General features: G+C 51.1%; 1 protein-coding gene across 2 annotated transcripts; it reads left to right on the top strand.

Moving 5' to 3' along the window:
• The first annotated feature begins 347 nt into the window (after window positions 1-347).
• LOC118250103 (sodium- and chloride-dependent GABA transporter 2) lies at window positions 348-26,173 on the top strand. Of its 2 annotated transcripts, XM_035550800.2 has the most exons (14): window positions 348-558; window positions 3,552-3,686; window positions 4,770-4,910; window positions 5,375-5,459; window positions 8,163-8,295; window positions 11,578-11,712; window positions 19,547-19,650; window positions 21,781-21,905; window positions 22,367-22,479; window positions 22,601-22,738; window positions 23,743-23,845; window positions 24,505-24,605; window positions 25,014-25,184; window positions 25,681-26,173. In XM_035550800.2, the coding sequence occupies exons 1-14, from the start codon at window positions 348-350 to the stop codon at window positions 25,798-25,800; spliced, it is 1,815 nt and encodes a 604-aa protein (XP_035406693.1). In that variant the 3' UTR covers window positions 25,801-26,173. The 2 variants fall into 2 exon arrangements, with proteins under 2 accessions (XP_035406693.1, XP_035406694.1); XM_035550801.2 differs by lacking the exons at window positions 3,552-3,686; window positions 4,770-4,910.
• Window positions 26,174-26,496: the final 323 nt, after the last annotated feature.

The following is a 26,496-nucleotide window of genomic DNA, read 5'->3' as shown; positions in this document are numbered from 1 at the left end:
CTCACCCCACTCCAGCCCCAACTCTCTTTTCTAGTGTGTGCTGCAGTGGGAGCTTCTGTAGAAGGATGTGCTTCCAGAAGCAGGAGTGTTTTGAGATGGGTCAATTTAAAATAATGAAACTGGGAATGGCTTTTAAGGACTGGCTTTGAACTGCACAGTCAAAGCTCACACGTGCCCTTGGTGCCTTTCCTCCAGCAGGAATCATTACAAGCAACAAGCCAGTAAGGGTTTGGCACGTGGGTGTCTGTGCGTGTCCTCTCCCCTCTCTTGCCTTCCATAGCTCGGGTTTTAGCCTTGTTGCATGGCTTGTTGTGAACATAACAAAGGAAACTCCTCCTGAAGGTGGAATGGATTACAGAGTCCCTGGCACCGTTAGCAATGGCGAAACGGTGCCCGCGCAGCCTGGTGTGGAAAAGGAGAAGGAAGAGGAGGAGAACCAGACCCTGGAGCGAGGGCAGTGGAACAACAAGCTGGAGTACGTCCTGTCGGTGGCTGGGGAGATCATTGGCCTGGGAAACGTCTGGCGCTTCCCCTACCTCTGCTACAAGAACGGCGGAGGTGAGTGCAGCCCTGGTGCCACCAGCATCCCTCCTGTGACATCCCTGCCCAGCCCCAGTGCCCGAGTCATAAGACTCACCCCAGGCACATTTTCCCAGAGGAGCAGCACTGGGATCCCCAGCAGGGAGATGAGGCACATGGATGGATGTGCTGGAGGCAGAGTAGGAGCAGGGCATTGATGTTACTTGTGCGTGGTGCACGGATGCTGCTCAGGCTCCCTGCTCAGCAGTGATCCCTGACCGATGTCACCCAGGCTGCCCATGGCTTTTACAGGGCGTTGTGCCTGCTTTTAGCTAAAGGCAGCCTTTTAGGAGAGAAAAATGAAAGCCCAAAGTTTTTCTCAAGCTTGGTTTGGCGGCAGGTGGGGAGGGAGCTGCTCTCCCCGTTTGGTGATTAATTGCTAATTGGGCTCTCTGGAAGGGCAGGGCTGGGGGAAGCGGCACTTGGCTGGGAGCTGGTGGGCACTGGGGACCAGGGCTGAAATCCCCTGGCGTTAGCTGGGGGCAGTCTCATGGGCCTCACTAAACTGCTTTCATCCCAGTGGCATAAAAGAGGATTAGCCGCTGTTTAGCTACTTTCACGCTGTGTTTTGCCTGGTGCTTGTTTCGTTTCACCAGGTGCTTGGGAATTTCATTCCCTTTCGAAAGGCAGGGCTTTTCTTGCTCCCCTTCCCACGGGGAAGGTTTCTTGTCTGCATGTGAGCAGTGCCTGTTCCCCACTGCAGTGCTCCTGTGTGCTGTCCCCCGTCAGGCAGCACATCCTGGGACCCTGCCCTGGCCCCCCCTGCCCGCAGAGCCCCTCTGGTGGCTGGGGGAGAGCTTAGGGAGTGTTTGGGATGGCTTGGACAGAAAAGTGGTTTCTCAGCCTTTTTTTCCCCCCTCAAAATGGGCCTGAAGCAAAGCCCCATGAAGTGGCAGAGGCAACGAGGAGTTTGAAGTCTCGGGCAAAGTTTTCATCCCGTGAGGCAGGGGAAGGAGGATGCACAAGGCTCGGGCGCAGAGGGCAGCGGCTCTTGGGGCAGGGCGGTGAAGCGAGGCCAGGCAGCAGCAGGGGCTCTCCCCTGCCTCCAGAGCCCAGCCCCGTCCTGGCTGCTTCTGGCACCAAATCCCTCCTAGCGCATCGAGATTGATTTTAAAAGTCGCCAGGTTTTTAAAACCTGGTTTTGTTCTGTACTCCTTGGGGAAGGCTGGTCTAGCCGCTTGCTTCTCTGGTGCTTAAATAAAAGTGAGGGGCCTTTATTTAATTTCCAGTTTCAGGTCAGCTGTGGCCAGTCTGTCACCATTTGCTCCTGTGCCGGTGTTACAGTGCAGCTCCCATTGACTTTTGCTGAAGTGTTTGCAGGCAGTGGTGATAACTCCCCTCAGCTTGTGCTTTGCTTGGCTAAATGAGGCAGGCTCTCCACAAAAAAGAGAACTGCAAAATCTGAGTTACGTAAATAGGGGCAGCCTGTCACTTTGTCTTTTTTGAGGGATATTTCCATATAGCAAAGAAATAGTCTTACATATTTAGTACTCAGTGTGCAATACCGAGGTCCTGTATAGTGCTGGGAAAAAAAAAAAAAAAAAGCAAACAGCTAAAAAATGTTCTTTTCACTCTCATTTGCTCTTGCTTTCGCCTCCCATGACAGGGTCAGGTCTTCCCTGGGCAGGCTGGCCCGGCCGATTGGGAAATACTGGGGAAGCCTGTCTGGTGGTGCGGCTGCTGGCGCCGCAGGGGAAGTGGAAGGGGCTGGGGTGACATGCAGCACACCTCCGACGGACATTGGGGTCCCTGCCACAATGTCCCACCACATCCCTCTGGGAAAAGGGCACCGCTTTTATGGTCACACAGCGACACGCAGGATGGGAGCTGAGGGAATTGTGTCAATACAGCCGCTCCCCCTGTCCTCGGCCTCAGCTAATTTCTATTTACTGGCCGGGATGTGGGCAGGCGCTTGCTATTTCCCCATGGCTGCCAGGTGTCAGCATCCTGCCCTTCGGCCACTCTGCCCAGAGGCAGCTGCCACGAAGCGCTCCCTGTGCATGTTTTTGGTCACTTTTTTTGCAGAAGGGGAGGGCTGTCGCCCTGTTTCCCGCTGGGATGAGCATGGGGTGGGACTTCTGCCTGGCCCCAAGGAGCTTTCTCCCCACTCATCCATACCAGCCAAGCTTTGTACTGAAATCTCTTGTTTTTGAGTTTACTTCTGCCCCAGAATTGTTATTCCTCCTGCACCCCCACCAACCTGACCCAAGAGCAAGTTAACATCTCATTGGCATTGGAAAAGTATGGGAGGGAAAGGCAGGGCTTGAGCAACTTCAATGGGGTGTTAATGAAGCTGGGAGCATCAAGCAGCTTGTGGGGATGTCCCTCAGGCTGTAGGGTGAAAGCTGTTACTGCATTGAACGCTAGTCCTGGAGTAACCAAACGTCTGATGCATTTTTTCCCTCCCTGCCTGGTTTCATGACAGGTCTTGACCAGGAACGCAGCCCCAGTTGCTGGTACAAGGGAAATACATTTCTGCAATACTTCATTTTCCTTTGTATGTTTGCTGCTTTTTGGCGAGCCATCCCAGGGCGGGTGAAAATATTACTCTACACATATCCTCAGTGCTTCGGTGTTGTCATGCATAGACGCTCAGAATAATCAATGTGAAAGGAATTGCCAACTTGTTTAAAAGTCATAATGGTTTTACATCAGAGTATTCTCCTTTATTTGTGTACAGCTACTGAGAACTTGTTTTACTCTTTCTGTACAAAAAAAACAGGCCTAGAAGATTTCCTTTCGCACCTTCTTTCCCAAATACAGCATTTCTCAGGCAATCGCATCATTCTGGGAGATGAAACTTGAGGAAAATCCTTTTTTCCATGCCCTTCCCACCCTCTGCAGACCACGTCCCTCCTGTGCCACCCCCATGGAGTCCCCCAGAGGAACCCACTCAGGGCCATACTGGATATGTCCTGAACCCAGCCACCTGACAGGCCTTATTTCTCTTGTATTCTGCTTGAATCTGCCAGGTGCCTTCTTCATCCCCTACCTCATCTTCCTCTTCACCTGCGGGATCCCTGTCTTCTTCCTGGAGACGGCGCTGGGGCAGTACACCAGCCAGGGAGGGGTGACGGCCTGGCGCAGGATTTGTCCCCTCTTTGAAGGTGAGTGGGGTGAGACTGGGGGGACCCTGGGGACCTGTGGGGGCTCTGTGCTCATCCTCTGCCCATCCCTGTGAATCCCAGCCCTTCCCAAAATTAAGCTGGAAAAGTTGATCCCAGCTTCCTTCTTCACATTGGGCTCTGGCTGAGAGCTTTGCACCTAATAAAAATTCCTCTAAGATCTAATGATGAAAATGCTTCTGGCAGTTATGCAGAACCTAAAATATACTGTTATCTTTCTAAGTTGATGCTATGTCATTTTCCTGAGTTTGTGGAGGGCTTAAAACCTTAGTGGTGAAAGGTGTTAGCTGTCATTAACTGTCAGATCCACTTCTACCACTATTTCAGCACAATCATCCACTCTCTTTCCATGTCAGGAAATGATTTCCAGGACTGAAAAGTCCCAGTTGCCTCCGTCCCCTGTACCAAAACCTTTAGATACTCCTCTGGCACCTTTCAGAGAGGGTGCACAAACGGCAAAAAGGGAAGAGGAATAACGAACAAAAGAAAAACTGAATGTTGGTAGAAGAGGTGCTATTCAGCAGGTGGAGCACTGTCATATGCTTCTGCCACTTTGGGTGGCTTTCCAACCACAAGCTGCCTTTCCCCTGTCCAGACTCCCTCCTTTTCCTGTCCTTTCACCACTTGGTCTTCCCGAGTGCTTCAGACAGACTGCCCAAGGCCTGGAGATGCCGGGCGGGTTCAGTTCCCTACATGGCTGGCCAGGCGACACTTCCCTCAGTTCCCTGTGGGGCTGCACGTCTTGTAGGTTAAGGCCCCAGGAGCTGCCCACCAGCCAGTGTTTTCAGGTATTCATCCCACCTCAGCTGCTCTCCAAGCTCATCTGCTGGTGCAGGTTGGGTTAAAGTGCCTGCATGGACGGTGGGATCTGGGGAGGGACTGACACCTCAGGTGGCTGACGTGCTCGTGTTCCTCCAGCAGCACAGTCACCATGCAGAGCAGAGATGAAGCTCTGAGTGGGCGCAGTGGGGGACAGGCCAGGGGGCCAGGTGCTGACCCCTTGGTGAAGCCCTGTCCCATCCCTCAACATGTGGTTCACCTGCCTTTGGGGCCTCCTTTCCGCAGGAATTGGCTACGCCTCGCAGGTCATCGTTGTGCTTCTGAACTTCTACTACATCGTTGTGCTGGCCTGGGCCCTGTTCTATCTCTTCAGCTCGTTCACCATCGACCTCCCCTGGGGCAGCTGCAACCACGAGTGGAACACAGGTGGGTGTGGAGGTCCTGCTGCTCTCCTGGGTCCAGGCAAAGGGACTGCTGAACCCATGAAACCCCAGCTTGGGTCACACCACTGCCTGTAGGGGTGGGGAACCCCCAGTGACCACAGTCCTGCTGGTGCTTTTGGGGAAGAGGCTGCAGCCACCGAGGGTGTCTTCCTCCTTGGCAGTGATGAAAAGTCCCATCACCCTGTGCTGTGCGTTAGCTATAAACCCAGGGATGGCTTACCATGCCTGCTGGAAGGAAAAATTAAATGTCATCTTCTTAATTGTCCTAGGTTTCTTGCCAGCCTTGCCCTGGAGGGGACTCCTTTGGTGCATCTTTGGGACTGTACAAAATTTGTCTCTGAGTCAATGTCAATGGGTGTTGACACTGTGGATGGAAAGCGAGCGGTTTTCTCCGGTTCTCCAGTCACTGCTACTCACGCCCCCTCTCTCCCCGGGCCTCTCCCGCAGGGAACTGCATGGAGCTCCAGAGGGCGAACTCGACCCTCAACATGACCACCGAAAACGCCACCTCGCCGGTCATCGAGTTCTGGGAGTAAGTAAAGGACAGCCTGTATCCCTGTTTCCTCCGAGACATGCCTTCTCTGGGCAATGAACCAACCATGGTGGTGGTTCCTGTTAATACATGCTGGTCAGAAGAGGCCGCAAGAGAGCACGCTGGGCAGGTCAGGGCAAAAGCTCTCAGGGGAGCTCCGTCAGTCAAGGGTGACACCGCTGGGCTTGTGGTGGTTGTCTGGGGCTGTGCTGGCATGCCTCAGCCAGCTGACTTGTCCTTCCCTTATGCCTTATTGCTATCCCCTGGACTTTTTGGGCTTCTCATTCTCACAGGCCTTGGTGATGGCCAGCTGACTCTGTACAAAACCTTGCTTCACTGTTGCTTTACTTCCTCTGGTCCTTGAAATTTCTTCTTCTCCCTTATTCCTCCTCTGTTTGTGCTGCTTCTCTCTCTGCTTCTTCCCATGTTCCTCAATTCCACACGTGAACTCCCTTGTACAGTTGTTTCCCCCTGCAGTGTAGGTGAATTGGCTGTATGTTCCTCATCCCCAAACCGTGGATCAGACTTACCCAGGGTGCAAACCTCATTAGAATTAGTCCCTCCCTCAGAATATGGTGACCTTTGCCCTATGGCTTGGGTATGGTTTATGTATCTGCTGGATTATCCACTGCTCTCGTTCTGTCTAGAGCACTCTGTGTATGCAGCCCTTGACCTGCCTGGTGGCTACGTCCAGTGTAACCATGCTCAGGACACAAGAACATTTCTGTGAGTGTGGTGCGATCTGTGGTGATCCACCACGCAGCAGCTCTCTGTTGGGTCTTTGTCTGTATGCTTTGGAAGCTTTAGAGTGTTCACCTGTTGAAGAGGAAGCCTTAAAGCCCTGTGAAGTATTGCAGGAACCCATGCTGGTGATGCAGCAGGTGATCTCTTTCCTTTGAATCTGCGCTCCTGTGTGGTACCAGCATGTTCCCAGGAGGCTGTGTCATCAAGGATGGTGACTTTTGTATGCAGACTAGACTTCATATTAAAAATAGAAAAAGAGGTGATGTTTTTACTTCACTGACTAATATGATAGCTATACTGAGGGGAGAAGCTCACCAAAATCAAACTTGAGTGCTGGGTTCAGCTCACATCATGGTGATATTTGCTCCCTCCTTTTCATTGTCTTCTTCCTTTGTGCATTGGTTAGCCCAAAGTACAGAATAGCTTGATTTCTGGCACAAAGGCGTAGGCCTGCAGGCTTGCGATCTCTGATGATGCTCAGCATCTCCTGGGAGAATGGGCACAGCCCAGCTCTGAGTCCTGGCTGACAGACCAAGAAGGCAGCCTCTGCTGCCACCACAAATTTCCCTTGTGAGCTGAGGCTGGCAGAGGGCTCTGCACACCGTGGCACCCCTGGGGCAGCACAGGGCAAAGCTCTGTTCTTGCATCTGCCTGTGAGCAGTGATCATTAAAGGCTGGAAGGCGCTGGGTACATACACTGCTCCTAATGAGCTTATGGTAATTCCTTCCATAGATGGGATTTTTCTTTTCTCCTACAGTGCACTTTTATTTTTTCTTCTAACCTGCTCGCATGCAGTTAGATGCTGGCCTGCCTCAGACTGCTCCTCCTGAGGCTGGCAGCTAGAAAAGTCGGTGTTCAGTGAACATTCCTGTGTTACTGGAGAACCAGCACACAGGACTGGAAATTTCCACTGCCTGTCCCTTTTGATGCAGTGTCTGTTCCTGCCCTCCCTGGGCAGGGGCGGAGGAGGCAAGAGTTTCCCTGAGAAGCACTGCCCTGCCACTGGGGTGATGGCATGCTTCTGGCTGCGGTACAGTGCCCGGTTAGTTATGGTCTGTTAGCATCCTTCCCCCAACGGTTACATAGTCCACGTGCTTAGAAGCAGGGAAAGAGCAAGATAACAACAAAATACTCAGAGGAACAACATGATTTCTTGTGATCCCCTTCTTACCCTCTCAATCCATCTTAGACTGTGGTTCTCCAGAAATGTAGCCTTTATTTTGGGATAATTGCAGTCTTTTGCAGCAGAGCGGGCTTGTGAGTATGCTCCACGCAGTGCTGCTGGGGCTCCAGGGCAGTGCATGTCCCTCTCTGGCTGTCTCAGGATCAGGGCTCGGGACTGCACCGTGGTATCACTCTCAGATAAATCAGTGGTCTCTTCTGACTGTGCATGCTGATTGTTGTGGTCCTGGCTGGGTCTTTGTCATGGCATGGGATGCTCTGCTGCTGTGGGGCTTGAGGTGATACATGTAGTCGCTCCTAAAGACAGCAGAAGGGTGCTATGGAGAAGGGGTTAGAGAGCTTTTCTTCTTGGGTGGTCCTGATCAATTCTGCATGGTAAGCGCAATGCATCATCCACCCTGAGAGCACGTCAGAAAGTCAGGTGGACACAAAAGGAGGCCCAGGTGGAGCTTGTGAATGCAAGAGGGACAAGACAGACCAAGGGGTGTAGGGGGAAGGCAGAAGAAATGTCTAGCCCAACAGGCCAGTGTGACAAAAGTGCAGAAGCAGGTTTCCATCCATGACCCAGCAGGCTGGTGGTACTGCTGTAGCAGTCTACGTGTGGGGTGCTGTTTGACACCTCTGCGGCTTGCAGCTAAGAGATGGGTCTTGCGTGTAAAACATCCCTTCTCCCCTGAGGTGTCAGGTGCTCTGGTGGTGTGATGAGACGTGGTGTTGGGAACACTGGTGGCCATCTCCAGTGACACTTGGGTGCTGTTTTCCTTCCCTCTGTGCAGGAGGAGAGTGCTGAAGATTTCTGATGGCATCCAGCACCTGGGCAACCTGCGCTGGGAGCTGGCTCTGTGTCTGCTGCTGGCGTGGGTCGTCTGCTACTTCTGCATCTGGAAAGGGGTCAAGTCCACAGGCAAGGTGAGTGCTTGGCTCACATCGAGCCTCTTCCCTTGATCACAGCTGGAGTGTTTGATCCACCTGCCTCTTGTGTGTTCAGGCAGGCCCTGGAAATCCCTTTCTGAGACAGCAGGACCCTGCAGTGCTCACCTTGTAGCACCAGGCTCTGTGCTAGAAAGGATAGGAGTGCTAGACAGAGGCGGGAAGCTTCTCAGAGCATTACCTTCCAAGATTACCTTCCACCTGGTCCCTCTCCATCTAAGGCCCAGGAGGCCTTGCTGTCTTTCTGCATAGCGGGTGGCTGGGTGGCTGCATGTTCTCTTCCCTCCTGCCACAGCATGAACAAGCAGTGTGGTTTCTGCCTCTGCTGGCAGGTTCAGCTGGAAAATCTTTAAATTCATTAGATAGTTACGAAGGTAACACTGGTGATCTCAAAGCCCTTTCTGCCTCAGCATCATGGGGATCTTCTTTTTGTCTTTTTGTTGGTCCCAACTCTTGCTATACTTGCTCATATTCCCCAGCAAAAGAGTCTCCTTTTTTTACTCACACTGGTCACCACAGAGATATTTCTCCAAATTCTCCTAGGAAGGGTTGGTGTGACGATAGAGCTCCATCTAAAGCTGCCCCATCTGTCTCCTCCCTCTGTTGCAGTGCGGGCCACTGTCATTTGCACTGACACCATTACTTAGTTTCTACTACTGCCTCCTGACCCATTCCCAGCCAGCAAGAACAGATGGAAGTGAAAAGGTTTAGTATGTTATCTAAATGGTGTCTTCTCAGTGTGCTTCAAACAACATGGCTTGTGTGATGGGATCTAAATTGTTGCTGCATCCATTTCCATCAAGTTGATGGCATGGATGTTAGCAGTTTCTCCTACTTCCAGAATGGTCTGGAATTATGAAACATGAAGGGGAAATCAAGCAGCTTGCAGAGATGATGTTTTCTGGTTTCCATGGAGTAAAATTAGAAGAAAAGAGCAACTGCTTGCTGTGGTGGCCTAGTAAAAGAAAGCAGAGGCAGTATAATAACAGCAAATATGATACTAAGATACAGCAAACATAGTGTGGGAAGTGCTGAGAACAAATTCAATTTATTTTAGATACAAGTTCTCTGTAAAATGCAAACGCTTCTTAGCAAAAAGGACTAACGATGATGAGATTTTACCACCTGGAAAACAGAACCCTTCTTCCAGTGGAGAAACACTGCGCATTGGTGCATCAGCCCCTGAACTGAAATCGCCCTGGACAGAGCAGTTCTGCAGCGGTTTGCATCCTTGGATGCAGGGACTGCCTGTCCCCAGGGAGCACTCGCAGATGCAGGAGGTTGTCACAGATGGAATCACTTTGCCGAGGCATGTGGATCAGGTTCAAATAAAACCCTGGATGTTGTTGACCAGCATGTGACAGAATGATCACACTGATCTCGGCAAGGTTCCTAGTGATGTAGTTAGTGCTAACAATGCCCGAGAAATAAAAAGATTGGGTCTGAGCCAAGCATTGAGTAATGTCTCATTGGATCCAGATGTTTGTGTTGTTAGATAGAAGTTTGGCACTCTCCATCCAAGAAAACCTTCTCCAAATTCAGGCTGCTGGTCTCAGTTCAGATGTGAGTGGCTGTTGAGAGAAAAGCTTAACACGCGAGTTCTTGCAGGCACACAGGGCATTACCAAGATCTGAACCGTGTGCCAGAGAACAACCAGGTTGTGTACAGAGCCCCTAAAACTGTTGTGTTTTAGAGATCCATCTGAGAATGTGCAACCTGCCATCCTGGAGGAATATGCACTAAGTTTCAAAGTCAATGGGTTGTCTTTAAGGTTTTTGTTTTTAATCTTGCTTTCACAAGCTGAGAAAGTTTAGACTTTCATCCTGCCATACCCCAAAGCAATAATTTGGTTTTGTGGCAAGTACAGGGATGACTGTTAAACTCTCAGGACCTGTAGATTTGATTAACTGTCACTGAGAAGCTCTAAATCAGAGTCTTCTTGAAACTTTGAGACTGAAATGAATAATGGCATTTGCTGGTGTTGAAGGATGATGTCCCTGGGCTCCTTCAATGTCCAGGATGCAGATTCAGAGGGACAGGGATGGAGCTGCTAACACAGATGCCTCAGACAGTCATGAGCTCCAGCAAGGAGGTGTTTTTCACTTCTATCTGTGGCATTCCCCAAGACTGCTGTGATATATGGAGCAAGACACATGAAATGCACGGAGATACTGGGACTGTCAGCTGAGGTGATAACCTAGTAGTTTGTTTTTTCAAGGGTGGGATCTCTCAAATCCTTCTGTCCTTCCACGTCGCAAAACTGAATCACAGTCTGTATCTCAGCTTAGACCCATTGCAATGTCAGGTGCTTTGGATGCTTTACTCAGATGGAGTATATCAGGGTGGGTCTAGAAGAAATCTCTTTTTGATTCACTACTTGGATCCATAAGGATTATCCAGGGAAGAGAAGAAGTGGTCGTGTTGTCCGGGCAAATCATCCTCCCATTGCTGGCAGTACCTCTTCTGCTGCAGAAACTGCTGTAGCAGTGACAGAGGCTGCCACCACCACTAAGGGATGGTGGGCTTTAGGTGGATTTGGAAACAGCTTGTTCTAGATGGATGGGCAGGCATGAGAAACAGATCATTTCACAGCATCACATATTGCAGCTCCTCTAGAGATGTGCTTTAGCTCTTTGGTGCGTAACTGCCAAAGCTGAGAAAAGAGCTGTTGGGTAGCATTAAGGCGAAGGCAAAACCTTGCTCTGCACAACCACACAGGAAAAACCTGAAGGAGCAGCGTTTCTTTACTGTCCCAGTGTGATACAACGAACTGAACAAGTGTTTGCACGGTGGTCAATAAGTCTTGAAGGTGTGGTGGCCATGCAGAGGCATTAAAAACACTACCCAAATTGCTGGTGAGGCTACATCAGCCCTCAGCTTTGGTGTTAACTGTGTGGGAAACAGACCACAATGTGGTGCCTGAGTAGTCCTGAAAACACCTCAGTTGTACCCAAATGGGAGGTTACGTTTATGTTCTGTGCGTGTGACTCAGCCCTGTACTTGGGGTGGGGATGTGCAGGTCCTTTGCTGATGCACACAGGTATTGCTGCTGCCTTCAGTGGGGCTGCTCTGATGACAGGCTGCTGATAGCCTAGCTCATGCTCTGTATCTCTCCTAGGACTAGAAAGGTTTTCTCTGGCTCCAGACACACCATGCCATGACCCAGGTTTCCTGGACACACATAAAAATACATTTCTTCCCACTGCAGGCTAAAGCAAGGTGCTTGGTGCGCTCATACCTGTCCTCTCGTCCTCCTCCCAGGTGGTGTATTTCACGGCCACATTCCCATACCTCATGTTGGTGGTTCTGCTGATCCGGGGAGTCACCCTGCCTGGGGCATCCCAGGGAATCCTCTTTTACCTTTATCCAGACCTCAGTCGCCTCGGGGACCCCCAGGTAAGGACAGTGGGGAGCCAAATGGCTGAGCTGTGCTTGCATGGATGCCTGTGGCTGTCCTCTTCACCTCTTTTTCCTTTTCATAGAATCATAGAATCAATCATTAAGGTTGGAAAAGACCTCCAAGATCATCAGGTCCAACCACCAATGTCACCCATTAACCCATGTCCCCAAGCACCACGTCCAACCTTTCCTTGAACACTCCCAGTGATGGTGACTCCACCACTTCCCTGGGCAACCTGTTCCGACGCCTAACCAATGCCTTCCCACTCTCTTTCTTCCAGTTTATTCTGTCTGTCTCCTCTTTCACCCTCCTGGGCATAAGGCAGAGCTGTGATATGGGTAGATACTGGGGAGTCCCCATGCTCTCTCACCCTCAGCTTTCACCTCTCCCCTTCCTGTATTTTCTAGCCTGAGCTGGGTCTGAACTACCCAGGAGCATGGGCAGAGGTGGCAGATTAACCCCTCCGTGAGAGCAGTTCCAGCTGAACCCCCCATTTCTTGAGGAGACCCCTGTGCTACTGCAGCACTGCAGCACGTGGGGAGGAGGAGGAAGAGGAGGAGGATGGCTCTGTGCACCCCTGGGACCTGGCTGCCCTCCTTGCCTCCCCGTCCCCATCGAGAAATTCCTGCCTGCAGAAACAGAGGGTCGGCACCCGACCGCTGCTGTTAATCTCTTTGGGACAAGTTCTTCCACGTTAAATCCTGGATCCAGCTGAGCTGCTGTACCAGCCTTTGTGCGAAGGTGTTTCCAAAGGAGATTAAAGGGTGCCTGCCTGGAAAATAGGCCAGCAAAACCCCTCGTAACCCTGTTAACCCTTCCTGCTCTAGCCCCGCTGCTGCCTTTGGTGTTAATTTTGCAAGCAGGGGCGGCTCCAGCTGATGAGAGGAGCGAGGGTCCCTGGGGTGGGGGTGATGGTGTGCCAGGGCTGCTGGGGACCCCTGGCCTTGCTGGTGCCACTGGTGCGGTGTGGCTCCGGGTGATCCGGTTTGACTTAGGGCTTCCCATCTGGGGAGCTAAGCGCGAGTTTCCGGTTTGCAGCTGAAGGTGGTCTGGTTTGTGTCATTTGTGCAGCGCTCAGAGTTCCTGCTCAGCTTTCTGGAAGTTGCTCTATGGTCAGCTGTGTGCCTAAGCACTGGCTGAAAAGCTTAATTTTGCAGTGTTGGCTTCTCTCGTGCTGTCTCCCCTTGCCTGTGGGGAGGAGGTGGGTAGGATAGTTCTCCCTCCCTGGGAAGGTGCAGCATGGTTGGAAGGGGCTTTTCCAAAACACCCAGGAGCACGAGGACAGGCCTGTGGTAGCACTGTGTGTGGCTCCCTTTGTGTTGTTGCAGTGTGAGGGCCTTCTGCACCGAGATGCCATTTTCGAATGGCGCTCCCCAGCTTATGCAAAGCCCTGTGGTCTTTGTGCCTGCATCCCCAAGGGGACAGCACCGAACCCCTCCAGGCAGGGCATGGTCTGCTGCTGCTCGCTGAGTCCCGTGAGCTCTGTCCCAATTACAGCCTGACCTTTGGAAGCACGGCTTCCTTCCAGCCTGGAAAACGCCACTGCACGGGTGGATGTGCTTTGACCCTTCTGCGCACGAGCTCCGCTCCCCCCTCCCCGACACACCACAGATGCCATCATTCTCTGACAAATGCTTTGCTTTTGGGGAAGAAAAGGTGTAATCAGTAGCATTGGTTGCCTTCCTACAGTGTGCTTTAGCTATCTTACCAAGCCAGGTAGCACAGCTTGCGGTTTCTCCTTTGTTCTCCCATTGGAGAGGGAAGGTAAGGGTTAGTGCCCCGTGTGTGCACGGCCGTGCCCCTGCCTGCCGTGCAAGGACAGCACGAGCCCTGCCAGCCGGCTGGGCCAAGTCGATTATAATTGATTTGCGCTCACAAGGCAGCAGGCTGTGATTGTTTACCCGCAGTCCGGCGCTGCCTGGAAAAATGCAAGGTTCTGCAGTTCCTGGGAAGGGATGCTGGAGATTTGAAATAAAAATAAAAATAATCAAAATAACCTCTTCCATTTGAGCCTTGTGACAAGGAGTCTTAAGGGGAGCTTTACATGAAGGGCAAACGATACACAAGGGGACAAAAGGGTAACTGCTTAAAAGTATATGAAAACATACGTCAAAAGAGGGGATGAATTATTTAGCAGATTCTACTAGGGGAGAAGCAGCTGAGATGTGATTAAGTGTCCGTGTGTGGAAATCATTGCTTATCACCTGCCCAATGACCTTGGACCAAAGTGTGAAATCCTGTGCATGAGACCTGGTTGATAATGGTCTCTTCTGGCCATAAAGTCCGTAATTCCCTAAATCTTCCCGCACCTTCATCTTCCCAATTTATAAAATGTTTATAATTAAAACATCAGATGCAAAATATTTGATGTATAGGAAGACCAGACTATACAGAGAACCTGCTAACCAGAAGTTTTGCATAATAGAATCCAATTCTGCTCAAATACAAGCAGATAACAGCAAAACCACCAGAGAGAAAATTGATTTTGAACTGTATGCCCCAAAATTAAAATTCCCCCCCCCCAAAATAAAGCAACCTCATATATATATATATAAAAGTTGCATAATATTTAGTATTTTTATATTAGTATGCTAGCCAATTACTAAGCCCAAATCTTTTTCCCCCTCCTTGACTGCATTTTTGGAGCTCCAGAAGCTTCCTACGTTTTTCATAGTTCAGGCTGTGGTTTAACAGAAAGGGGGTCTTGAGGTTTTTCACCACTTCCACATTTGCTCACTCTGCCCTTCACAATGATCTTTGTGGCAATTTTATCAATTGTTTATTTCAGTAAGATAACACTGGGGATTTCCTGATGTGATTATGGAGGGAGATGCACAGTGTGATCCACTAGCAGGAGGCTGAAATGAGAGGAATTCAGACTAAAAATAAGCGTTAAGTGTGAGAAACTTGTCATTGGAGCAGCTTTTCTCCAGTGCTGGCAGGCTGTCCATCACTCGATGCTTTTGTACCATGACCAGACACTGTTGTAATGGACAAGCTTGAGGAGAGAGCTGATGGGCTTGGTGCAGAAAGTGCCAGCAGTGTGCTTGGGTTTGCTTGAAAGAGAAGAAACATAATGGTCTCTCTTCGCTCTGGTATCAGTCATTTTTAACTAAATTTCATTAGTTTTGGTGAGTGAGAATGAAGGGGTAAAACTCAGCAGCCTCTGAGCATCTCCCTCTCTGCACAAACAGCAAGTGCTTCTCAGAACATGCCCAGGACCTCCCACTCTTGTTTTCTCCTGAAACTTCCAGAAAACACGCTGTCTTGCTGTGTGTGCTTGTGCTTTACCCTGTGAGCTTCAGAAAGCCTTTGTGTAATGGCGGAGCTCTCTATAAAGAGACACTTCTCCTGTGGCCCCTGGGGCCGGGAGGCAGCGGCAGGGCCAAGGACTGCTTGATCATGGGCCCCCAGCCAAGGGAAGGGGTCAGAGCCCCCAAACCCCTTCCAATTCAGGCCCCTCCTGCTGTCGCTCCACTGCCAGCGAGAGCCGCTGCTTCCCAGCAAGAGAGAAAGGCGACTGTGGGCCTGCTAAATATTATTTGTTCCCCTTATTTGTTTCTTTTCCCAGCAAGCCTTTAACTCAGTTCTGCTCACCCGTGCCGTGCTGCTGCTGGCCCCCCGCGTCCCCTTTCTGAAGGCAACGTGTTTGTCTTTGGGCAGAACCATAAAGCCTGGGGGCCAGGAGCATCCCTCGCCCCTTTGCACACCCCCGGGGTGGGCAGCTGTGCTTTTGGGGATGAACCAGAACCTGTTTGTTTTCTTGCAGTGTTTAAAGGAAGCCCAGCAGTGGGGGAGCTCACCTGGGTGTAAAATGTCAGTCGTCAGGGGGGTGCAGGAGGTCGGTGTGGGCTGGTGGGGTGTCATGGGGACCCTGAGTGCACACGTGCCAGTCCTGAATGAAGGAGGAAGGCAATAATCTGGGAATTGTGACCTGGGCATCCTGAAGTGAAACCCTGGGAATTGTACAGCAGTGGGGAACTGAGCTGGAGGAGGGGATCCTATTTCTGTATGCAGCAAGAGCCCATGGAGGGTTTTGCTGAGATGAAGGCTGGACACATCTTGCAATTTCAGCAGGGGATTGAGGGGGCAGCTCCACAAACCTTCCTCTTTGCTACAGCTCTGGCCTCTGTGTCCTTGCCATGCCTGCCACCCTTGCACAGTCCCCTCTGCTGCCTGTGTAGGCAGGGAATGGCCTACTTCAGAAATAACCAGGGATCTGGGTTTTTCTTCCTCACCTGGTTGCTGTGCCTAAGGAGGGATGGGAGAGGTGAAGGAGGTGGCCAGTTAACCCCCCACAGCCCTCAAACGAAGTGCTCACTGTGCTGCAGGTGAAGGCTTGTCTGGCTTTTGCCCTGTGTGTGCTCCGTGCTGAGTCCTCTCTGCTGGCCGGTGGGGGCAGCTTGGCACTTCTCAGCACAGCACCTGCGCTTGATGTATGACATAGGCACACTGGGGTTCAGCAGTATTTTGTTCTGAAATGGTCTGTGTTATTATCTGTAAGTGCTTTGAGGTCTTCCCAAGGAAGGATCTGTTTCAGTACAGGGGGCTATTAAATTCTAGCACATATAATAAAGCGAATATTGCTGAGAAAATTAAGGGAGGAAGGAAAATGTCCTCTGATAGGCCATAACTATCTTGGATAACTGCAGCTCAGGTGTGAAGACTTTGGTTAAAAACAGAGAGTAGGAGGTTATTACAGACTGGAGTAAACAACATGTTCAAGGAAATTGAATTATGAATTAAATAAACTGGATGGCTTAGAAAACTGCAGACAGCAATCACATCAAAATACCCAGGCCGCCAATGTGCTGGTGAAATCTGAACAACAGGGTGAACTTCACCAGTTTCTTTGGGAGCGGCGGTCAGAGAACAGCAGCAAGGTTTTCTGCAGGGGAAAGGGAGAGCCCTCTGTGACCCCATCAAACCCCTTTAGTCAGAGTGGAAATATTGAAATAATGAGAGGCTGTTGATCATCAGTGTGGGAGGAAGAGGGGGGGGTCTTGGAAGGACTGAAAAGAACATTTCTCTGAGTCACAGCAGGGAGGGGAATGAGCACAGGCAGCAGCTTGGGGAGGGCAGATTTGAGCTGTAGTTTCCAGGGGTGGCTGCTGTGTATAGCCCCCGTGAGACTGCAGGGCTGGGGGGAGAGCTGTGCTTCTCACGAGGGGCTTGAGGAGGAGGCTGGACGAGAGGTGGGCTGGGGACTCTTCCGACCCCAGGTCCTGGGTTGTGCTGCTCGGCTCCATCACAGGTGGGTCAGGAGCACCCATGGCATCAGTCCTGGTGGAGTATGTCAGCCCTCAAGTAATTTAGGAACTGCCAAGGGACTGGAAAAGAGGGAAAGGTGGCTGGTCTTTGGCCCAAGAACCTCAGTAGCCTCTTAAAATAGGAAATAAAACTGCATACAGCCTAAGCTGGTGTTCACGGTTATGCTGAGTAGGACCATAAGTTCCACAAGCCACATTTAGCTTTATTTACACTGGTTCACATGCTGCCTTGCTTCAGATGGGAACATGTGCTGAGGCAGGTCCTGCAATCCCCACAGATATCCCTTTGGATATGCACCCCGGGGGTGTTGTGTTGGAAAGATCAGGCAGCGGAGCAGGAGCCTGCAGACTCCATGCTGGTCTCTGCTGCACATCAGGGGCATTGATGGATGTAGAAACAAGCCACTTTGTGAGCCACAGAGCTAATGAAGCTTGGTGTCTTGGTATTTGACTTCTACCATGTCTGGTAAAGCACTATTTCTTTTCCTGCCCTTGGGATGTTTCTCATGTCTCTTGCTTGTGTGATTTGTCTGATATGTAACACTGTCTGACTGTTCCTCCCTGTAGATTCCCTCTCAGAGGGGACACTGAGTCTTTCTTGTTCCCTGGTTGTTGTTAAATTCATAGGTAGTTGGTATCTTTGAGGTTTCTGTCCACTGGTAAATCTGTTTGAAACTGGGCAACTGGGTCCAATGTTATAGCAAGCGTGCCATTTGATGGCAAAAGTCTTGTTACCTCAACAAATGGAACTAAAAGGGCTTCAAAAAAACACAAGAGAGGGGGATTCAAGTTAGAATTTGATGAAAAAAAACCACAGAGCTCTAGCAAGGAACAGCAAAATAAATTAAAAAAAAAAAAAAACACCAAAAAAACAAGCCTAATAAAACTTTCCACCCTGTCCTGTGAAAAGATGCTTAAACTATTGATGCAAAGCTGTCAGCTGGGCCAGCCCACATCAGTGTCTTGCTGTGCCCCAAAAGCAGCAGAAAAGCAAAGGCCATGCCCCGGCTGCCCACAAGCACAATGATTCTTTAGGAATTATTTGTAAAAACAAAACAGAACAAAAAGGCCCTGTTTTTTCCAATGTTTCTGCAATGCAATAATGAGCTATCACTTCGGTCTCTAAACCTGCCTCCCTATTCCATCCCTCTAAAACAAGTAAAATTCATTGAGGTCAACGACTTTTTCGAAATCCTCGTGCCCAGAACTAGCTGTTCCCATCCAACCTCATCGTCTGTCTCTTCCCATTCTACAAATCAAAGACGTGATCTGACTCCCTGTGACTGACGAGAAGAAGGTAGGGCTGAATGTTAGCCAAGCTGCTTGCAGGACAGCCGGGGAAAGCGGCCTCACCAGCGTGCCCTAGCTGGTGGTGTTGCTGGCTCATGCAGCACTGGGCTGACCATTGCCCCTCAGGACAGGAAGCCGTTGTTGGCAAGGTACAGGTGTTACTCTGAGTCACCGAAACCATTGCAGTGCTTTCTGTTGGTTTCTGTTCTCCTCAGAAGACATCTTGGGTCAGGGCCCTGAGCAGGGCGGGTGTTTGTCTGAGGACTCACCAGCACTGTTCCACTTGGAGACTCTTCGCATTAAACTTGTCCCATTAACAACTTCCTTCTGCTTTCCTTTCCTGACTACCTTCCCTTTTGTCTCTAGAAGGTGGCTGCACTTCAGCATTGATTGAATGATTGCTTTATCTCTATTTTATAAACCCTCTAGGAAGAAAGATGTTAGACAGTAGAGGGGTTAATTAATAATCTTTGTCATCGCTTCATTCCTCACTGTTGGCTCCTGCTTTTGCTGTTCTCTGCAGAAGACATTGGCTGTGGCTGCAGCAGTGACTGCACACAGCTAGGCTTTCAAATCAAATTTGGCATTGACAAATGTTAGCCTCTGAGCACCGGGACATGCTCTTGACAGAGAGATCGAAGTGGAGTTCAGAGGGGCTTCATGGCACTAACATCATTCTTGTATTTTCTTTTAGGAGCTGTCCTGGGCAAACAACTCTGTTTATTTCTTATACTCCCCTCCTCTTTGATTAATTCGCTTTAATATTTTGGAGCCTTTAATGTTAGGTCTTGGAGCAAAGGGCCACCATCAGCATGTACCTGTGCCACCCATTGGAGACCTTGCCTGCCCAAATCACGTCCCCTTTCTCTGCTGGCAGAAAGGGCTCCTTCAGCTCTCCTGGATAGCATTCACCCAGTCTCTTGCTGCCAGGAGACTCTGGAGAATCACAGTTTTCTGCAGATTTGTCTGAGGAAGACAGAGATGACAATGAAGAGCTGTATGTGCCGTGGGTTTGCAAGGCTCTGGCTGCATCCCTTCCCCTTGGCACACTTATCACCCCCAGGGTGCTTCATGGAGCACGGTAACTCTTGGCACTGTGTAGCCTGTTCCTAGCAAAGGCTTGTCCAAATGCTGGGTATTGCTGACTACCCGAGCGCTGATCTTTCTGCTGCTTATGGTTGCCCCTGGGGCTCTGCCTCCTCCCATCGGTGCAGCGTCTGTGCTCTGTGCTGGCCTTGTCTTCTTACCTGTGTTTGCATCTCCCTTGCAGGTCTGGATGGATGCAGGTACTCAAATCTTCTTTTCGTATGCAATTTGTCTGGGATGCCTGACAGCTCTGGGCAGCTATAACAAATACCATAACAACTGCTACAGGTAACTGGAGCACGGCTCTGCTGCCTTGAGCCTTCCCTTCCCTCAACATCAGTGCAAATAGGCCGGTGAGCTGCTGGAGGCTACTGGCCTTTTGAAGTGTCATGCTTTCCATTTCTACTCAAGGCATAAGGAAACTCTTTCCATGTGTTTTTTCCTCAAATCCAGTTCTCTGTGCTTTGTACCCAAGGGGAATGTCAAGAACTTTCTGTCTGTGTCACAGATGACAAATTCCGTCTTCCACACCATATAAAAACCATCAAAGCCAGATCCTCCTCACTGGCTTTGTGACCCCACACCTCGATGTCCCCTATTTACATGGGTGCTGAAGGGGAAGCAGAGCTGTCAGATCAAATGGCTCTAGACTGGAGTCCTTTCACCTTGCAATTTATCCTCCCGAGGTTCATTTGGACCTAGTGTCTTGTACAGTTATCAGTGCTCTGGGTGCCTACATGCTATCTGTGGTCTGTAAATAAACCTGCAGGTGTGACTCCTATTTCTCATGTGCTCTGCCCATGCTGAATCAGACTTTCAAGTTGAAGTGGTCAGGTGAAAATAAGCTCATTTTGCTCAGATGTATCCAGCAACTGGAGCCACATCTCCAGAGGCAAAAAGCTAGTGTGAGGGGAAGAGCCCAGAAAACCTACCTGCCTCCCTTCTCACCCTTTCTCATGCTGACCATGTTGCTCTTGGTACTGGGTTCTCCCCACACCTTTTAAATTCAAATTTGTTGTCATTGCTGTGGAAGGTCCTGGCAAACCACCATGTGGTCCTAGCTTGGCATCTTTCTCTTCACCTTAGAAGTTAACACCTGCTGTAGGGAGGTGTTAACCCACCCTCTCCAGCAGCTGGGCTGGGACCTCTCTTCCTTTTCGTGTCCCTTCTATCAGGTGCAGTTCTCAGAGAGAAAGCTGTGGGAAGAGAAAAGAGAACAGATTGACTCTGGCCTGCTGCATGTCCTTGGTCATTATCTGTGTGCATCTCCAGTCTGGTTATGTGACATGGAGGGGCTGCTGAGCAGTAAAGTTGTAAGGAGTTTTACAAAGAGGTCATCTCCAAGATGGCACCAAAAAGCATGGGCTGTTTCTCATTCTCTGGGATGATAAGGGACACCATCAGATCTCCCCAGCTTCCTTTAGGGTGAAAATCTGGGGGACTCCTTTTCACTCTGGCCATTTCCCACGTCTCACTCCCCAGCATGATGCCCCTTCCCACCTGCCAGGTGACTGGAGAACATCTTCCATCCCATGCTTTTCCAAGCAGGCAATGACCTCATACATACATCTGGGAAAAAGAGGGAAGGAACACTAGGAAGGAAGGAAAAACATTTGAAATAAATGCAAGTTAGTGTAAAATGGTGTTAGGTGATGGGCAGTCCTTGACCATGCAAAGTGCTGTGGTTTGGGAGGAATAATCTGAGCTACATGTGTGGTGTGGGGGTTCTGTGTGAACTCTGCTTTATCTCCAGAAATGTTTGCAGACCGTGACTAGCTCTAGTTCATGTGCAGGGAGGAGCGTGAAGCCCCCCAAATGCTAAAGATCTAAAGACTGGTAGAGAAAATTACACTGGATTTGCAGAGTAGCATTTAACAGTCAGAGTAGGCCATGAAATGCCAGAAGGGTGCGTTCAGTTTAGTTCAGACTATTTTGGAAAGACGCTGCAAATGTTAGCGTTGTCCCCAGGGCTGCCGCCACAGGAGGCCTGGGGAGACTGGAGCATAAAAAAGAATTGGATAGATAAGCAATGTTTAGTTTAACAAGTAGATGGATGGGAATGAGATGAAACAGAGACAAAAGGGAATAGATCAGAGAACATAAATTGGATGGCTCTGTTCATCTTTTTCTCATAATGCGAGGACCAGGAGATATCTAGTAGTGCTGAGAGCCCAGGACATTGTAACTGGTCTGAGAAATCTATTAAGAAAAAATAAATGCCCCCCTCTCAGACAGAAATAATCTCTGGCACTCTCCCCCACAGGAGGGATCAGAAGAGAGAGAGGGAAAAAAAAATTAGGCGTTTAGATGTGTAGCAAGTCTATCTTATGGGTCAGTGGCCAGGGTGGGACAGCGGGGGCTGCCGTGGGGTGTGGGTCACACCTGGACCTCTGGCTGATGCTGTACCCCCTCCTCCAGGGACTGTGTGGCCCTCTGCTTCCTCAACAGCGGCACCAGCTTCGTGGCCGGCTTTGCCATCTTCTCCATCCTGGGCTTCATGGCGGGGGAGCAGGGTGTGCCCATCGCCGAGGTGGCCGAGTCAGGTGAGTGCGGGCCGTGGTGGGGTGTTGGGGTCACAGGGGGGCTGCTGGTTGTCCCCTGGGCCAGGTACTCTCCCCAGTCTGAGCGGTGTTGCACTGCAAGTCCCCATCTTAGTGGGCAGCTCTGCTCTGTGCCTCCAAAAGCCACGGAGAAACAGATGCCCACTCATGAGACATTACGATGCAATGGCCTTTTCTTGAGGTCAGTGTCTCTCCCGTAGGACTGAGGTGCCTGCATGGCTTGTGCTGGGCTCAGAGGCCTGCATGGCTCCCAGCCCTCACAGCAGTGATGTGGTCGTGGCTTGCTGTGCCTCCATTCCCTCCCTCCTCTCAGGACCTCCTCTGCTCCATGAGGAGCCTGGGTTTCCCGCATGGCTCTTGGCCGTGTGGGCCTGCACCAGCCGTGCTGTGTCGTGCCGTGCCGTGCCGTGCTGCTGCCTGCTCTGAAGCCCTTCTCCCCGCAGGGCCTGGCCTGGCATTCATCGCCTACCCTCGGGCTGTGGTCATGCTGCCCTTCTCCCCGCTCTGGGCCTGCTTCTTCTTCCTGATGGTTGTTTTGCTGGGACTGGACAGCCAGGTAAAGGTGCAGGGCCACTGTCCCTTCAAGATGGGATTGAACTTGGCCAGTGGAAGTGCAGGGGGTGCTGGGGAGGAGGTTTGGGATGGGCTGACAGAGGTGGGATCTCTGCTCTTTGCAGTTCGTCTGTGTGGAGAGCCTCGTCACAGCTCTTGTCGACATGTATCCTACCATCTTCCGCAAGAAGAACCGCCGGGAGACCCTCATCCTGCTGGTCTCCGTCCTCTCCTACCTGGTCGGGCTGGTGATGCTCACTGAGGTATTTTGGGCTCAGACCACCCACATGGTGCTCACTGGGTCTGAGGGGGCCTGCAGGGTGGTGGGGTCCATGCTGGGGCCACGTGCTCACTGGTGAGCCCCATCCTGCTGCCCAGTGCCTGGGGGAGGCTGCCCTGCCCCGCCCTGCCCTTCCCCACGGCGTTCGCATTTTTGCTTCCAGCCCTCAGCCCTTGTGCCACTCACAGCCCTGACAGCTCTCCTGCCAGGACTGATAATTGGAGCTCTGGACAGCCAATATTTTGGTTACATATTTATCTCTACATGGGCCAAACCTTTACCGCTCTAGCCTGTTGCATGGTTCTGGGAGAGCTTTTGTCCTTCTCTTTCCTCCTGTACAGACCTAGGTGGAAAATGGATGGAAAATCTAGTGAGACTGAGCATGTCTCATATCTATTACACTGTTTTTCTGTATATTCATTCCCCTTGTGATTATTTGCCTCTGAGTTAAAACTGTTCTGCTCTAAAACCTTTGAGTCCTCCTGGCAGTCTGTGTGTCTTGGGGTTGGTGCTGCCACGATGCCCTTTACAATTCGCATCTTTTGTGTTCGAAGGACAGCTTTTTCAAAATTACACTAAAATAATGTTTCACCTGCAGCTTTGTGCCTGGACAAACCTGCAGGCCCAATTTGTAGACTGGTTTGTGGCACTGGGTGGTGAAACACCTGTCTTGTCCTAAAATACCCCCATCGTCTCTGACAGTCACTTCCCCTCTCTTCTCCTGCCCTGCTCTGGGCTGAAGGGTTGCAGAGGCTCCTGGCAGCAGGGGGCCTCCGAGGGCTGCCACGTCTCCATAAGGCCTTGAGTAGAAGGGATGTGGCCTTTGCTGTTGGCTCAAACCGTGCCCCAGTTAGTGGGAGGTGCCCGCAGCTCTGGGGAAGATGCTGAGTTCGTTTCCTGCTCTGGCTGGAGCTCTTGGCCTGTGCCTGACTCCTTTCCCCTTTCTCCCTCCCCACCTCGCCTCGCTGCCTGCTTGGCCCTTCCCAGGGTGGGATGTATGTCTTCCAGCTCTTTGATTACTATGCTGCCAGTGGCATGTGCCTGCTCTTTGTGGCCATCTTCGAGACTCTCTGCATCGCCTGGGTCTATGGTGAGTATGAACCAGGAGGGTCCCCAGATCTGCTCTCTCAATCTGCTTTCCCCATCCTCAACGTGCCGGTCCATAACTCCTCTTGGCAAGTGCTTCGCAGTGCAAGGCAGCCCTCTAAACAAGTGCTTTGGTGCCCATGGACTCAGCTGGTGGGGGCTTCCTCACAGCAAAGCCCTGGGGGATCTGCTTGGCAGATATCCCCAGCGTGTTCCTACGTGCCCCTGCTTTTGAGGCCCTCCTTCTTTGGGGATGTGGGGCTGGTTGTGAAGTGATTTCCCAGCCTGTGCATACAGGCATCTGAGATCCCCCAGCATTTTTGAGAGACCTCTCTCAGCCTTGATATTCACAAGAGATGGATAAAACCTGGGTTCAGGTCATAGCCTGGGATCATGTCCTTGCACGGGAGATGCCAGCTGAGGGGCTGGCCCTGGTGACCCATCGATTTGATCTGGGGTCCAGGACATGGACTGAAGTTGGCCACACTCCTCGTAGAGCTCCCCAGCAGGGTTTTTGGCTATGCTGAGGTTACTGCCTCATCTTCTGGGGAGCTCCCAAATGGTGGTGAAGCAGGGCCCCCACTCGCCATCTTCCCTGGGACACACAGACTCTGCTGTCCTTGTTCCCTGGTAGCAGTGAGGCATCCTTCCCTTCTTCTACAGGTGCTGAGCGTTTCTACGATAACATTGAAGACATGATCGGCTACCGGCCATGGCCCATCATCAAATACTGCTGGCTTTTCATCACTCCAGCAGTTTGCATGGTGAGAGCCCACGGGAAGAAGAGGTGTGGGGAGGGAGGTGGGCAGAGCTGGGTGTCTCTGAGATATACATCCGTATATATGGAAGGGTGTGCATGTGTGTAGAGGGTTATGTAGCCTGTTGTTCTGCACGTGTTTGTGACATTTGGGGTCAGGTGTGGGCCTAAGCAATGGGGAGAAGGGCCCAGCTGAACAGTGACACAGGTGTCTACTGCTGGGGTGAGCTCCTTGGTGCTGTGCATGGGGACTGCCGTAGCAAAGCTGTTTTGACTGATGTCTCCTCTGTTTCTGTCCCAGAGAGCTCTTTGTTACCATAAAACTCTGTGCAGGTGTGGAGTCACCAGGAAGACATATTTTCACTAACAGTTGATTTTCTTGCACTTTTTCTCTTGGTTTCTTCCACCCTGCCAGGCAACCTTCTTGTTTTCTCTGATCAAGTACACCCCTCTGACCTACAACAAGAAGTACGTGTACCCGTGGTGGGGGGACACCCTAGGCTGGCTGTTGGCCCTATCCTCCATGGTGTGCATCCCTCTCTGGATCGTCTACAAGCTCTCCACCATCAAAGGCTCCTTCAGAGAGGTGAGGCTGATGCTCTGGGATCAGGGCTGTGCTGCTGTCTTGAAGTCCAGCCTTGCAAAGGAGTTTTTTGTGTGCTGCCGGTTAATTAGTAAGGAGCCTAGAATAAATCAATTGAATGAGTTCATTGCTACAGTGAAACTGTTGGTTTTATTGAGTTCTGCCTGGCTGCAGGGCTGCTCCAAGCTGGCTGTTGCCTCTTGGTGTCCTTAGTTTATTGCTTTTGTCTCTCTGCAAGCACCATTAGGAATAAACTCATTAGGTGGTGAGGACAAAGATGGTCTCCAATGCCTCAACTCAATTTGGAGGCTGCCATTGACTGCAACCAGGAGTCTTGCTCCAAGAAAACTCCCAACCCTGCCTGTTCTCTGCCTCCCACAAGTGCTCGGGAATGGGTTGTGATAGCCGGCTGAATGAATGATACCCATGACTGGAAGGGGAGGGCCCAGGTCACCTTTTGCCCTTGTGGCCTTACTCAATGCCTGCCTTTGCCTTCCAGAGGCTCCGCCAGCTCACCTGCCCACTTGAGGACTTGCCTTCCAGGCCGACCACGGGACTGCCCCTTCCCTCCACCAGATCTGGCCTCCTGACGCTGACAGAGCTGGAATCTCACTGCTAGGACCTGTGCAGCTCTCCCTCCCTCCCCCCAGGACGGTTTCTATGCAGCCTTAACTACCTGTTGGAAAACACAAGGATTCTTCACTCACCGAGGAGAGAGGGATTTCTGGGTTGTGCTCCCTTCCCTGGAAGATTTGAAGGGCTGAGGGAGAGGCCACCATGGAGATGGTCTGTGTGGAGTTAGCAATGCACCTTAATCCTCTCCCTAGAGAGGGCTCTGAAGGGGCAGATCAAGCACCGGTGTTCCTGAGCATCCCCAGCCTTCTGGTGGGCAGAAAGGAAGGACTGATCATGGGGTGGAGAGTGCCAGAGAGTCTCAAAGCTGTGGCTCTGGTCTGGACTTTGGGAGCTTCTCCATTAATTCCATTAAATCCTTGTCTTTCCCCTCTAGATACACTCTGTCTCAGTTTTGTCTGGCCTGCATCCATTGCTGCAGCATGTCTGGTGGGGTATTAGTGCAGCTGTGCTGGCGTCCTGGTCTGCATCTCTGTTGCACTGGCACGTTTGTACAGCAGCATGGCCAGAGAAGAGGAAGCTTGGTTAGGGTAGGAGGGAAAATGGGGAACATTGATTAGGAGTCCTCCGTAAGCAGGATGTTTGGGGTTCTTAGGTGAAGAGTGTGATGCCACCTTCTGCTGAAGCCTCTGCCAGCTCCCAGCCAAAAGAGTCATCTGGCTGGTGAGTCACTGGGCTATTC

The sequence above is a fragment of the Cygnus atratus genome, chromosome 1 (genome assembly GCF_013377495.2).
Source record: "Cygnus atratus isolate AKBS03 ecotype Queensland, Australia chromosome 1, CAtr_DNAZoo_HiC_assembly, whole genome shotgun sequence".
Classification (NCBI taxonomy): Eukaryota; Metazoa; Chordata; class Aves; order Anseriformes; family Anatidae; genus Cygnus; species Cygnus atratus.
Note: the sequence above shows the minus strand (reverse complement) of the source record. Positions and strands in the feature narration are given on the sequence as shown.

Coding starts and splice junctions, on each gene's coding strand:
- LOC118250103 (XM_035550800.2), top strand. CDS start 348: ATGGATTACAGAGTCCCTGGCACCGTTAGCAATGGCGAAACGGTGCCC. Junction 4,911..5,374: donor CAACCACGAGTGGAACACAG/GTGGGTGTGGAG, acceptor CCTCTCCCGCAG/GGAACTGCATGGAGCTCCAG. Junction 21,906..22,366: donor CGCCGAGGTGGCCGAGTCAG/GTGAGTGCGGGC, acceptor TTCTCCCCGCAG/GGCCTGGCCTGGCATTCATC.